This window comes from Falco naumanni, chromosome 1, assembly GCF_017639655.2.
Source record: "Falco naumanni isolate bFalNau1 chromosome 1, bFalNau1.pat, whole genome shotgun sequence".
Lineage (NCBI taxonomy): Eukaryota > Metazoa > Chordata > Aves > Falconiformes > Falconidae > Falco > Falco naumanni.
This window is the reverse complement of record NC_054054.1, coordinates 87,208,422-87,222,911: the sequence shown is the minus strand read 5'-3', so window position 1 is coordinate 87,222,911 and position 14,490 is coordinate 87,208,422. Positions and strand designations below refer to the sequence as shown.

Sequence of the window (14,490 nt, the reverse complement as noted above, 5' to 3'; positions counted from 1 at the left end):
CCCAGTCCCACCCCCCTGCCCTGTTCAGGGACACCTTCCACCAGCCCAGGTTGCTCCAAGCCCTGTCCAGCCTGGCCTTGAGCATGGCCAGGGATGGGGCACCCACAGCTGCTCTGGGCAGCCTGGGCCAGTGTCCCACCACCCTCACAGTAAAGAACTTCCTCCTAATACTTAATCTAAATCTACTGTCTTTTAGTTTAAAACCATTACCCCTTGTCCTATTGCTACAGACCCTACTAAAAAGTCTGTCCCCATCGTTCCTTAAGCCCCCTTTAGGTACTGGAAGGCCGCTACAAGGTCTGCTCAGAGCCTTCTCTTCTCCAGGCTGAACATCCCCAACTCTCAGTTTTTAGGACCTTATGCCTGCAACTTGTGAGGTCATCTTCCCTCAGCTTGCAGGCTGGCAGCATGGGTAAACCACCATTCTTTTTCCTTCTTTTTCAGCTTGTGGTGTGTTTCTAAGACTCTCACAGCTGCCCCCAGGCTTCAGTTCACTGGAGACCTTGCAGTATTGGTGCCTCATAGCAGAACCAGGTGTCAGCCCCACTTGCAGTGCATGGTGAAGGCTCTGGGTTTGGCCTGAGGGTGACCAGCACAGGCCCTGCTGGTCAGGTGCTCTGTGGAGCCACTGCCTGCAGTTCCCGGAGAAACAGCGGGAGCTCTGGCTGGGAGCAAGGCAGGAACGAGGCTGTGGTCCGGCATCCTTCCCCATGCACAAGCAGAAAGCTGCTCAGGAACCCGTGTGGCAAGTGACAGGTTCCTCCAGCACCACCAGTGTTGCCATCTCATATGACTTTATTATAAGTGCTGTGATACTAACCTTCCCAGTTTCTGGAATCATGTGATTATATGAAATGATCAGCTTCTGTCTGTTTCAGATAAATTGCTGTTCAGTTTCTGTGATTGCACAGAGAAGCTGGAAAGCGGGTCTTGTGCATAGGTTCAGAACCCAAATTGGAGGTTTGAATGACTTTTCTGTGCACACTAGGCTGTTGCTGAGCTTGGTTCTCATGCTTAACAAACACAGATGCCTCTTTATTTTGAAATGCCCTAGAAGATTAAATGGTTGCTATAAGGCTCAGAACACATCAGCTGCTATTCAAATTGGATTCAGATGTGAGGCTGCAATAGGGCCTGCACTAGACAACAGAGGGACCGGCACCACGTGGAGGCAGATCCATGTCAACCAGGACTGCGGTCTGGGGGCTGAGTTTGGACCCTGATTTTGGGCAGCTTTTTGGACTCTTTAAACCTTTATACACACAGCCAGAAGCAGAAGGTTTTTGCTGAGAGCAAGATTCCTTGCAGCCAGCCTTTGTCTCAGCTGTGTCAGGCAGGATATCTAAGAAATTGTCCCGCTGACAAAACCCATCTGACAAAGGACTCTGACTCAGGGCCGGGACAGCATCCGGTACATGCGCAACCTCTCTGCGGGACAGTGGCAGGGCAAGAGACATTGCCGCTGGCCTGTCGGTGGCTTTGTCCTGTCCTTGCTGGCAGGCTCCTCCTGCAGCACAGGCGGAGGCAGGAAATCCCGGGCAGCTGCCGTGGGAGCCCACTCGCCTCTCCTCGCCTCGCCTCTTCTCCGCCTTGCCTCGCCAGGCTGCTGCGAGCTGAGCCAGCCCTGTGTGTGTGTGTGCATGCGTAGGCGGGGGGGCTGCTGCATGGATTTAGTGAAGCTGGGAGGGAACACATGGGTTGGGTTTTTTTTTTCTTGGCCCACGGCGGCTGTCCGTCCTGCCGGCCGCGGTTATGGATTCGATCATTATTCAGGAGCGGTTAGTGGAGCGGCTGCTTTCTCCCCGGACGCAGGCACAGCGAAGCCACCCGGCCAAGCTGAAGGTACAGGGATGTATTTATAGCACTGTGCGAGCCAGGGAGCAGCAGGGACAGAGGGGGGAGGATGGTGCCTGAGAAGACGTGTGCAGCACAAGATGAGACCTCTGAGGAGCAGAGGAGTGGAAAGACGCTGGTAAGGGAGAGATGGTGGGGACAGAAAGGAGGGGAGCAGCCCCTGGGGGAGAGGGGCAACGGGCATGTTGGACAGCTGGGAGATGCCAGCATATTTTTGTGTGGTTACTTCATGCAGTGATTCCCCCTCTGAATGGCGTGTGCATGCTTGGGGGGGGCTCAGGGCAGGAGAGAGCGCTGCCTGTGTGCCAAAACACAGCCTGGTTTGTGTTCCCATGTTAATGCTGGGCTGGACTAGCCAGTTTCCCTTCTGCTGCAGCAAACGTTGGTGGGTGAGTGGTTTTGCTGATACCCCCATGCTCAGCCCCAGGCCCAAGGTGGCAGATGTATGCGGGAGATGCCCCGGGGACTGTTTGTGTTTTTAATTTATGCAGCTTTCTGGCAGTGAAAGGAAGCGAAGAGTCTGCCTGTCCTCTGGGGCTGGGCTGTGCTGGTGCGTGCAGATGCGGATGTGGTGGCCGTGCCTGGCCGGAGGGGGATGGCTGGAGGAAGGGCCACCCGGGAGGGAGCTGGGCAGCTTCTGCTGGAGGCTGTAACATGGGGGGGGGAGGGGGCGCTCCCCGAAGAAGTGGAGGCAGGGGCACCGACATCCCAGCAAAAGCTCCATCATTTCTGAGATTTGCTCCAGACCTGGGATAGGGGCTGTTCTTCAAATTTGCTGTGGTCCCATGGTGTTTAATTTTAGCTCTTTCGAATACACCCAGCAAGGCCCCATTTATCCCAGGCTGAATGGTGAAGTCACACGAGACCTGGATTGGTTTTAACAGCACATCCACTGGAGAGATGAGGAAGGAATTGGGAAGGACAGGAGCCATGGAGGCTGTGCTGTGTACTGTGCCTTGGAGGTACAGACAGCCCTGCAGGTACCTCAGTACTAGGGATGACTGAATGTTTCTACCCCCAGTAGGAACAGGACTTGAACCCACCAGTGCTTTGTTCCTTGGCTTGAACTCCCAGGGAGAGCCTTGACCACCTTGGCTGGGTGGTGGAGGATGTGAGGACATGATGTGTTGCTGTGATACCTGGTGAACCAGCAGTGTGTGCCGAGGGAGAGTACAGACATGTTTTGCTTGGCCTGGGATGCTTTGGTTTGTAACAGGGCCCCAGAGGTCAGCCACATTCCTTGGTGGCCTCTGCTGCCGTGCAGGGGGCATATTCCCAGGTATGTGGGAACAAAGGCAGTGTGTGGAGGAGGCAGTGCGGAGAGGGGCTCCTGGGGCCCTTTCCTGACAGCTGGTGCTGGTGAGGGAAGTGCGGTGCAGTGACTGGCTGTCCTGGCTTGTGTCAGCTTGAGGGGAGCTGGCTTGCAAGGGTCAGGAGCATGTGGAGGGGGCTGTGATGCCTTCAGGAACTCCCTCGGTCCAAGTCTCTCATCTAATTAATGGATTTTAGCTTTTCATAACCCTGAAAGTCGCCTGTCTCCTTCAGTGGCTCTCACAGCCTTCTACACCCCCTTCAGCACTCTCCATCCCATGCATAGTTGCTCTGCAGATAGCATCCATGTTGGGTCCTAACAAAGATGGTGAGTGGTGTAGGGCTTTGAGCAAGGCAGACACCAGGCTTAGGAGGCTACTTGGTCTCCTTAAGTGTGGTGCTGATGCTGGTGCGCTAGCAGAGATGGTGACGTATCCCTGTAGTGGATAGGGATACAGAGACCAGACCTGAACATGGCTGGGATGGGAGCACAAGTTGGGTGTCTCAGAGCCAAGATGAGGAGCCATGGGTCGAGGCTGGCCGTGGTGCAGGGGCCATGCTGTTGTTCTGAGAGAAGGCTGTTAGAAGAAGGGGTTCCCTCACCACAATTTCCCCTGTATCTCTTGCCTTTACCCTTGGCAGATATGCTGGCTGCTGGCTCCGCTGCAGTGCGTCCGTGGGTGGTCAGAGGGAGACGTGGCTGGGGACCGGGCTTTTCCCCTTGCAGCTCCAGCTGGCTCCCACTGTGCGGGAAGCTCTTCTCTTGGTATTGCACCCAGCACTGACCTTACTGCGAGGAAGGAAGCAGTACCAGCCAGCCAGGGTTTGCTCATTTCAAATGCTGTGATTCCACTGAGCTATGGGGAGGTAACCAGAGGTACGGTAAATCCACACTTTCTTGGTTGAGCTGAACAGAAACGAGGGATCAGGTTCAGCCAATACACTTGGCTGAAGTAAGCACTAGAGTTCAGCTCCCCAGTGTCTCTATTGTCAGCTCTTAGTCATCCAGGTTAAAAAACCAAAGAAAATGAGAAACACACCCGAGCTTCAGCTATGGTTTTATTAGCACATTACTAGTCCTATTTCACATGTCAAGTCACTGGAGAGAGCAGGTGATCCTTGTGTGGTAAGGATTGGGGCAGGTTTCTTCCGAAGCTTGCATGTATGAGACGTGCAACGGGAAGGGTGTTGTACATTTGTGCTGCTCGCTGAGCAACACTGGGCCTTGCACTGTGAGGCGCTGGCTGTTACGGCTGCACTTCGGTTGTGTTTGTGGATCTGTTTCGCTGGGAAGCAAAGCAGCTGGGAGGCAGCCACAGCACCAAGGGACACGGGCTGGAATCAACCTTTTGGTCTTGTTTTCTTGATCTTGCCATTGTCACATTTCTGACCCTGCTTTGTACATCTCATGTTTAGCCTTTACTGAGGCTTTTGGGTGGCAGTTCGCAGTGTCCCTCAGGCAGGCATTGCTTTGTTGCTTGCAGCTTGTCAGAGCTGCCATCACTTTTCACGCTGGGATTTCACCGCTGCTCACTGCACTGCTGCTTTGGGATGCCACTGCCTTTAGCTCAGCCATTACAGCTGCCAGTGGAGTGCTTTGGGCACTCTCTGATCTCCCCACTTCTCTAATTTCATTTGCTCTGACCCTTCCTGCCTTTCTGGACTGTTGAGGTGGTGAAACAGCATTGCTTCAGTCATATTAGCAAGCGGGTGAAGTGAGGGAGACCAGAGCCCACAGTCACTCTGTCAGGACTGAAGTGACCAAGTCTGAGACCCAAACCAAACCTAAATTTCTAGAAGGCAGTGACCATGCTAAAGAACAGAGTCCTTGGGCTGCAGTGGACATTAGCCATGTCTGTCCCATCTGAGTGGGCAGCTCTGGAGCAGCCATACACTGGGAGAAAGACACGGTGTGTCCTCCTTGCTGTATGTCCCTACCAGGATTTTGCGGTCTGCATGGCTGAGGATGCTCACATGTGTGGATGTGCAGCCAGAGGCTGCAGAGGGCTGCTTGGGAGCTGCATTGCCCACTTGCAATATGGCAATAGGAGCGAGTCGGCATTGCCCTAAGCTCAGCACACTGGGTTGTAACTTGTGTTTCTTTGAGCGTGAGCCCCAGGAATGGAGATAGTTAAACTTAGGAAGAGAGGTGTTCCTGGTTTGCCTGGAGAACCAGTGCCAGAGAGCTGTGGGGTGAGGACAGCTTGAGGGCATCCATAGCTGGGTGGGAGCTGGGGCTGGTTTTGAGGAACTCCTGGCTCCATGGATTTGCCTGTGGTGTGAATCCCAGGGGTATGTTTATTTTAAGTGATGTTGAAAAGCGGAGTCTGTGATGTCTGTAGCTCAGGCGTTTGTGTACAGCTGCCTCGCCTTTGGTCCAGCTCGGAAAGTATGTGAGAAGGGAGGTGTTTGCCAGGGTCCGTGCTCACCCTTCCTCAGCAATAGGGCCTGGGGAAAGGAGCACACGCTGTGAGGGTGCAGGCTGTGAAAGACCAGGGGTGCTCAGAGGGAGGCTGGCTGGAGCAACCGGGCTGTGTGGCCCACAGTTACCCACAGCCACCTGAGCTGTGAGCATCAGACCATGTGCGGAGCCCAGCCCGAGGGCAGGACCTGGAGCAGGTCTGTGAATCCCCTAGACGAGTCATGTTCACCTTCTGGGACATAGCCTGCACAAGCAGGGTGTGTGCCCAGGGGACGCAGCACAGGCTGCATGTTTGGTCCTGGCTGTGGGATGCAATGCTGCGTGCTTGTGAAACACACCATCGGACTTGTCATTCCTGGCATGCACTTAGTGTGCTTGTACAGAGCGTGCGCTGCGCTTGTGGGGTGGCTGCGGCTTTTATGCTGTAGGAGAGCACTCAGTGATGGGGGGCTGTGTCTGGGGGGTGGTTAGGCTGTAGTTACCACTCCACTAATACTGTAAGTAACACCCTCATTAAAAGCATCTCACCTGTGTTGTCAGTACTTCCACATCTTCCCACTTCCCATGCTCCTTGAACTTCTGTGTCTTCAGAAATAACACTAGGGATTATTCAGGATTTCCTCTTACTCAGCCAGGAGTGGCTGTGACACAGCAAGAAATAATCCCCTCTCAGGTCAAGCAGAAGCCAAGCCACTGTGCCTTCCTCTAGACACCGCAAGCCCTGGGGTGCTGATTACAGAGCTCTCCATCATGTTCCACATGGGCCTCTGGAGGGAGAGATGTAGAAATGACTCTGAAAGACCTGGGGAGAGGTGACCCTGCTGTGGAGGGAGCCTGTGACTGTGCAGGAGAAGCAAGGAGGAAGGTTGTGTGTCAGTAGCAGCTCCAGATGTGCTCTCTGGTGGGAATGGCGGGATGCTCTCAGTGCTGGGGGGCTGCAGTGAAGTGCCGTGTTGGCTGTGAGAGCAGCCAAGTGGGGCTGCGGCTGGGAGGAGGTGGCCTTCCATGCCCACCTGTGGGAAGGGCAGAAGTCCCTGAGCCTAGAGGGGGTTCGTGCCCTGTCTCACACCACTGCCAGGACAGGGATGGACCTCTCCTCCAACCCTTGGCTCTGCCTCAGGGGCTTTTGAGTCCAGCGCCCTGTCGCTGTGTAAGGCTGTGGAGCAGGAGGGGTGGCACAGCCTGACCTGCTCCCATCTGCCTCTGCCCTGCAGGACCATGAGAAGCAGTACGTGGGCTTTGCCACTCTGCCGAACCAGGTCCACCGGAAATCCGTGAAGAAGGGTTTTGACTTCACCCTGATGGTCGCAGGTGAGACCGCCCATGGATGAAGGTGGCTGGGCCACATGGTGGGTGCGTGGAGGGGCCCAGCTCTCCTCGCTTCTTCTAGGTACTCCCTTAGGATCTGGATCCTCCCCTCTCTCTGTTCTGGTCCTTGTCTCAGCCTTTCCTTTGCTCCCCAGCCTGTGTTGCAGTCAGACAGTTTCCCCAGGAGGAGTGGGTCCCTCCTGAGCATCCATAACCCACTCAAGCAAGCTTCCCCTCCAGCAGAATGGCTGGTCTGGGTGGCAAAGGAAGGACCAGCCAGGGACTGAGGGAAAGGAAGGAGAGGGAGGATGGAGGAGCTGGGAGATCACATTTGTGCAAGGATTGAGACATCTTGCAGCAGAAGTCCTCCCCCTGCTGGAAAAATATAATGTCAATAAACAGCTTCTGACAGCTCGTCTCTCTCACTTCCTCTGGCTCAGGATTCAAAGCCTTGTTCAGAGTTTCATTTGTAAGTCAATTAGTGGGTCATGTTACTTGCTTTTCCCTCCTCCTCTTTGCGCTCTGTCAATTAGGAGAGTCGGGTTTGGGCAAATCCACGCTGGTGAATAGCCTGTTCCTGACAGACCTCTACAAAGACAGAAAGCTCCTCAACGCAGAGGGTAAGTTGGGGACAAAGTGGGGTGAGCGGTCCTTGTGCCTGCAGATTTAGACTGTCCTAAGGACTAGTATTTTGGTTCCTCGGTTCGGCAGCAGCTCCAGGCTTGGCTGGATCCCTGCCCTGTTGTGTGTTGCTCTGCTCTCCTTTGCTGGCTGCAGAAGCACTAGTATTCACACAAAAGGGATTTGGCTTGCAGGGCTCTTCTGCCCTCCAAAGGGAAGATGAGGCCGCAGAGCAGCACTAGCCCTTTGGGCTGAGATTTGTCTGTTGTTCTTGGATGCTGCAGTGTGGTAGAGATTCCTCTTCCCAAGTGACTGGACAAAATGTTCAGCACTGCTGGGCTGTGAGCACTTCAGAGATTTGGGTGTCTTCTGAGAGTCTGCCTGCCTGCTGCTGCCCCCCCCCAGTACCACTCCCTTGAGGCCTCTTCGAGGATGATCAGGGGTTTTTGAAACCCATGTTACTCCCTGTGCTCAGTGATAAGGAAGGAGCCAGCTTGTCGTGGGTGTGAGTGGGGATCCCCGGTGCTACTGCCTGGCTTTAACTCACGTGTTCCTGTTCAAAGAGAGAATCAACCAGACAGTGGAGATTGTCAAGCACACAGTGGACATTGAGGAGAAGGGTGTCAAGTTGAAGCTGACTATAGTGGACACACCGGGCTTTGGAGATGCTGTTAACAACACTGAGTGGTGAGCAGGCCACTGCTGCCTTCCTCCTAGTTGTTGGCCACATCTGTTTTTTGTGGGTGTCTCACAAGGAGGGAGCCTGGCAGCGGGAAGGGGATGCTGCTGCCTCGTAGTCCCTAGGAGACACTGTCCTGTTAAACGTGTGATTTTGTTTTGTTTTAATTGCCCTCCCCAGCTGGAAGCCCATCACTGACTACATTGACCAGCAGTTTGAACAGTATTTCCGTGATGAGAGCGGCCTGAACAGGAAGAACATCCAGGACAACCGAGTGCATTGCTGCCTCTACTTCATCTCGCCCTTTGGGCACGGGTGAGAGCCCCTGCTCCTGCACCCGAGTGTAACTCAGTCCAGAGGGGAGACCCTTGTGCTGCAGGATTGCCCTGTAGCAGCTTGTGCATTGGCAGGGCTGTTGGCACAGGAGAAGAGCTGTCTGGATGCTCCCCTTGGCTGAGCATCACACCGCCTCCCTCCACCTCGCTGCCATGACAGACTGCCTGTGACTGGGCAGAGTGGGTCTCCCTCAGGCCTTACAGCCTGTTTTGGAAATCAGGAGAAATAATGCCACACAGACTTGTATCTTCCTATCTAGCTAAGCCTGACTGATGGGTAGGAAAGGGAGTTTTCGGCTGCCTTCAGAGCCTGCCCTGGCTGGCGCAGCTGCAGGGGCTGTGCTGGCTGCCGCAGCAGAGCGCAGCTGGAGGGAGGCTGTGGCCTGGGCAGTATTTGGCCCGCAAGGGAGCAAATAATACCCAGCCTGTGTCTGTGTGAGACATTCAGCGGCTAAAATACAGGACAGCTTTCCTGAAGACAGAGCACTAGCTGAGGGCTGTCCCAGTGCTGCCGCAGGCTTTTGTGGCAGTGCTGTCCTTTTCCCTCCATGCTGGGTGGGTGGGAGAGGCTGGGGGGAAGCTGCCCAGTGTGTCCTCGCTAATTGTGTCCTCCTCATTCCTGATGCAGGCTGAGGCCTGTGGATGTTGAGTTCATGAAGGCTCTGCATGAGAAGGTCAACATCGTGCCTTTGATTGCCAAAGCCGACTGCCTGATCCCCTCCGAGATCCGGAAGTTGAAAGAGAGGGTGAGATGCTCTTTCTCGGCAGGGGTGTACCTGGTGTGGTGGTGGGGAGGGGCTGAGGCGGCAGGGGAGATAGATGTATATATGTATACGGGGTGGTGGGGGGGTGTATATACACACACAGTATCTGCAAGTCTAATTGCAGCAGTGCTCTGCTGTGAGAAGTGGTGTCTGCAGAAAGGCCAGCTAGGGAAGAAACATCAAATCCTTTCACCACCTGTAGGCTATGGCAAACCCATGGTTGCACAGACAGGGAATAAACCCAGCATTTCTATATTGTTCAATGTTGCATCCTTTTGGTTTTGTCTTGCATGGACACAGATCCGGGAAGAGATTGACAAATTTGGTATTAAAGTGTACCAGTTTCCTGAGTGTGACTCTGATGAAGATGAGGAGTTCAAGCAGCAAGACAGAGAGCTGAAGGTATGGAACCTGCTTAGCAGGGGACTGGGAAGTCAGGCTTGTGGGTATGATGGTTTCTCCAGAAGGAGCCAGAGCTGCCCTGTGTGTGCCAAAGGCCTGTGCTCCTGATACTCAGGGGACAGCCTATGCTGGCTCACATGGTAGATGGCCTGGAGAAGGTGCTGATGTCCTTGCTGGGGCTATGAAGTAGAGTGTGGCGTGAAGATGTAGTGCCTCTGCTCTCCCACCAGACAGTCAGTCTTTCCTCAGTCTGCCCCAGCCTATTTGTTTTAAGATGAAGACTGGGTTGTACGGCATTCGTAACCACCTATTTCTCAGTGATGCTATCAGCAAGGAGCAATTTGTAAGTGATGAGACACCACTGTGACATATTAGTTGCATGGTGGAAGACAACATGATCATACAGGCCTGTCTGGAGGCCCCAGCAGCACCAGCCTGACCCTCTCCCAAGCTGAGCCAGCCCTGTGTATGCATGCAGTATGGCCTTGTTTCTCCTGTCAGAGAGGTGCAATGGGCTCTGACTCTTCTGAGCAGAGAGGAGCATGACCTGTACATCGCTGCCTGGACAAGCTCTTGGCCTACATTGTCCCACTTGCTTGGTGTCCCAGCCTCTCTTGCTCTGGCTTACTTTTAGAGCTTTCCCTCAAAGAAGGGATGCAGGCACCTGCAGAGAGACAGCTTTCCTCAGGACAGCTGAGAAGGTCAGGCTGGGAATTAGGCTGCCTGTGGATATCCCAGTGCCTTAGGCTTTTCTCTGCAACTGAGTTGTGGTGTCCAGCGCTGTGGCACATGTGGATGTCCCTGTGCCTTTCCTACCAGCACTTTCCTCCTGTTCCACTCTGCCTGAGCCTGGCCCTTGGAGGAGAGTGGGCAGCCCTGGACTGAGCTGGGCTCAGTGTTGCCTCTCATTGCAGGAGAGCGCTCCCTTTGCTGTCATTGGCAGTAACACTGTGGTGGAGGCAAAAGGCCAGCGAGTCCGTGGACGGCTCTACCCCTGGGGCATTGTGGAAGGTAAGCGGGGAGCCGGCACTGTGAGCAAGGGGCAAGCAGGGACAGGGGAAGGACAGGCACGTGCTTGCAAGAGGGATGGGAGGGGAGACCTCACCTCTGCACAGCCTTGAGTGACTGTGCCATGTATGGCATGTGGTAGGGGACAAGGCAGGGTGAAGACAGAGGCACTGGGACCGGTTCAGGAGGTCTGTTACTGGGGGTGTAGCAATCACCCTGCTTCTGAAGCCATGACAGACTGAAGAAGAGGGGCTCCACTGTGAATGGAAGAGTGCCTGGGCTTTAATGTGCTAGGATATGGTTTCTTATTAAGTGGGGAGGCTGGGCATTGCCAGTTCAGTTTCTGGGGAGAAGCTGGTACCCTCAACTGAATCACAAACCCTCCTGCACCCCCTCCTCTGCTGCTCCTCCTGTATGTGCTGGAGTTGTTGGGCTGGAGGCTGTGCTGACTCACAATGTGTTTGTCTCTGACTTTCTTCCCTTCTAAAGTGAGAAATTTCATGAAGCCTGTAGGCAGAAAAACCCTGGAATGGCTTTTTCTGCTGTTGCTGAATCCCCCATGCGGTACATTGCTTGAAGGTCTTGCAGCTTTAGATCCCAAAAGTTTGCGCACTGATGGGCTGGTGCTGGATGCTTGGGCTGCCCAGCTGCTGGCTCTCCTCCCTCGCTGGCTCTGGAGGGGACTGTGCCTGTTGGGGTGCTGGCCTTTGGCAGTGGGATCAACTCTGTGAGACCCTGGGCCTGGCACAGCTGGCCTCCCCCAGCCCTGCAGAGAGGTAAATGGAGATCACCCTGGCAGACGCACAGCTGCTAAGCACAATGCTTCCCTGCAGAGCACACGCTGCCTGGAGCCTGTCTGCCTGTGGTAACAGCAGCTCTTTCAGCTCTCCAGACCATTGCCTACTCATGGCTTTTCCCCTGAGGGTCTGATTTTGCCTACAGGGGCCTTTTTATCAGTCCTAAATTCTGAGGAGACCAGCAGTTTGCCTCCAGCACTGCTTGTGCTCACTGTGGTTATAACAGTGACATGCCATGTACCTGGGAGCAGCATCCTCTTTCAGGGCTCTGCTGTATGCACTTGATTAATCCCCTTACCCAGAAAAAGTTCTGGGAGCACAGTGATTTCAGCAGCTTGGCCTTGGCATTCCGCAGAGCATCATCAGGGCCTTGGTCAGGGCCAGGGGGAGAGCCCCAGGCAGTGGCGGGGGGGTGGGGGGTGGTGGTGGTGGGGTGTGTGTGGGAGGATGGTGACAAAGGAGCCCTGGGGACAGTTTTAGTTCAGTCTGGGTGCTGGGAAGTGAAAAGGGGCTCTGGAGAGGGCTGGTGAGGCGTGCCATCCAAGCACTGTCCCGTTGTTGCCTCCACAGTGGAAAACCAGGCACACTGCGACTTTGTGAAGCTGCGGAACATGCTGATCCGGACACACATGCATGACCTGAAGGACGTCACTTGCGATGTCCACTACGAGAACTACCGAGCTCAGTGCATCCAGCAAATGACCAGGTGGGTCCCTGCTGCTTCAAACGGAGGCAGCAGGGCTGTCCCACTCTTTGTTGAGCTGGGGTTGCTTTCACAATGGCTCCTCACAATGGTCAAGAGGCTGTGGGTCTGCTGGGGACATTTGGGCTGCAGCCTGGGGAATGGCACTGGGAAGTAAAATAGCAAATCCAAGTGTGTCTCCCACAGCCTGAACCCGTGGTGGGGTTAGTTCTGATAGTCCACGTTCCTGTCTGAGGATTCCCTGTGCGGATCTTGGGAAATCGGGCTGGAGATTCCTTTGAAGAGCTGTTTCTAGTACTGGGTGAAGTATATTCAGCCTAATGAAATGGGAGGTAAACCATCTCTCTGGTGGGTGATAGCTGTGTGCATGGCCAAAGAGAAGGCATTCTGCTGTTCTGTCCAAATGACAGCATGACCCGTGGGATGCTGCTGTTTCTCAGACAACAGAGCCCAGGCAATTAGCAAGACTCTTAACACATCCCCAAAGATTTCTTTGCACTGTCTTCCCATTGCATTTGATTCTCTGTGGTTTGAGTCAAAATGACTAGAAAATGGAAGAGAACGCATTCACAGGCTTCTTTTTTTTTTCCCTTCTGCCTTCCATGACTGAAAAACTGGTGACAGATTTTTGGATTTAAGTAGGTCTTGGCTCGTCTGCTGTAGAGCATCCCCTTCACTTCCTGCCTGAAGGGGCCGGGCAGGCAGCTCTGTGCTGCCACGTTGCAGAGCAGAAATGGCTGTGCTTCATCAAGGAACAGCCCTGCGTGTGTGCAGATGTGCAGGTTGGCGCATTCTGTTCACACGCAGTGTGTCTCAGTGCTTTCACATAGCAGATGAGCCTGTCTTTTTCAACAGTGAGAGTGCAGAGTCCCAATATAACTATCGTGAATGCTGGAGATCTGTGAGAAGTGTCACAGCTGCTACTTAGGTAGGCTGTGTGTCTATTAAAAGAAGAGAACGATGAAAAAGCAGTTGCTGAGCTTAAGAAAAGCTTGTTTGGTACAGTTTCCCACGCCATGGCTACTTCCTTGCCAGTGAACAAGTCTCATAAAACCAGAGCGTGGCCATTTCTAGCAGTGGGTAAGAGTCCTTCTCTAGAGAGATATTCTGGGATGAGATCCCAAGCTCCAGGGCTGGGATTGACTCAATAATGAACCAATGGTGACTCCAAGTGGTGAACACCTGCAAGTGGCATCTTGAATTCCCAATTTCATCCCAGGCATCTCTGGCCACTACCACCCTCTCCTCCCCTACTGAGAGCTCCTCTGACCTTTGGAGGAAAGTCACCTCCTTCCTCCATACCCTGCCTGCACTTGTGTGCACCCCCAGCCTTCATCACAACGCTGCTGTGCCGTGCCTGTTGTGTCTCGTGTCTCCCACCTCCTGAATATGAGGGCAGACTTTATCAGACTTGCAGTGATTAAACTGCTCCCCTGGTTTTATCTTCCTGACAATAAAAGAACCATGGTGAGCATGTAGTGCCTTAGGGATGCTGACAGTTTGTGTTGGTGCTGTGTATATGAGTAGGCTCATGTAGAGATGAGCCAAGGGACACCAGCTAAATATACTGTAAATGTCTCTGCTAAGCTTGCCAACGCAATCGCAAAAGGTGGTCAGAAACGTCAGCCCTTTCTGTGTTTGCTGTCAGTGTAAGCCTGGTTGGATTTTCTCTGTCAGCTGCCTACCAGTTCTGTGTTGAAAACTTCTATTGACTTTGTTTCATTCTGCATCTGCGTACATCCCACACCTCTGGGCTAGGTTGCCCCACAGCCCCTCCACACGGCTGGGTGCATGCTGCTGCACTGCTGGCAGGTCTGCTGTCATGAGTGACAGCCACTGCGTGAGGACACAAAAGCCAACCAGCCTGAACCACGACTGACTGTGTTTCTCCCTTCTCTCCATCTCTCTAGCAAGCTGACTCAGGACAACAGAATAGAAAGCCCAATTCCTATCCTGCCTCTCCCAACACCGGACACTGAGACAGAGAAGCTGATCAAAATGAAGGATGAGGAGGTGAGACCCGTTTTTGCCTGGGCCATCTTGGTGTGGGAGCTGGAATCTGAGGAGTTCCGCCAGGATTGCCCCATAGAGGCTGCCCTGGGTCTTCCCACTCCTGCCTCCCACCATCATGGGCTCCTGGTGTGGAGGACACGGTGTGAAAGCTGTGGCTTCCTCTGTCAGGGAAATGTGGCTCCATTCCACCCCAGACACAGATCCCTCTGTGCTCAGCAGGAGTTAATACTCTGAGGGATCCCTTTGCCAGCTCCAAGTGACTACCCCCAGTGC

At 54.0% G+C, this 14,490-nt stretch overlaps 1 protein-coding gene across 3 annotated transcripts in view; it reads left to right on the top strand.

Annotated features, from left to right (window-relative positions):
• Positions 1–14,490, top strand: part of SEPTIN5 (septin 5) — a 47,580-nt gene that overhangs the window by 29,437 nt on the left and 3,653 nt on the right. The window contains exons 1-10 of one of the 3 annotated variants that reach the window (XM_040603075.1): positions 1,315–1,842; positions 6,802–6,898; positions 7,429–7,515; positions 8,080–8,203; positions 8,376–8,510; positions 9,159–9,276; positions 9,595–9,696; positions 10,611–10,707; positions 12,072–12,207; positions 14,115–14,217. In XM_040603075.1, the coding sequence (XP_040459009.1) occupies positions 1,753–1,842; positions 6,802–6,898; positions 7,429–7,515; positions 8,080–8,203; positions 8,376–8,510; positions 9,159–9,276; positions 9,595–9,696; positions 10,611–10,707; positions 12,072–12,207; positions 14,115–14,217 (1,089 nt within the window). In that variant the 5' untranslated portion in view covers positions 1,315–1,752. The other 2 variants (XM_040603083.1, XM_040603093.1) reach the window with 2 other exon arrangements.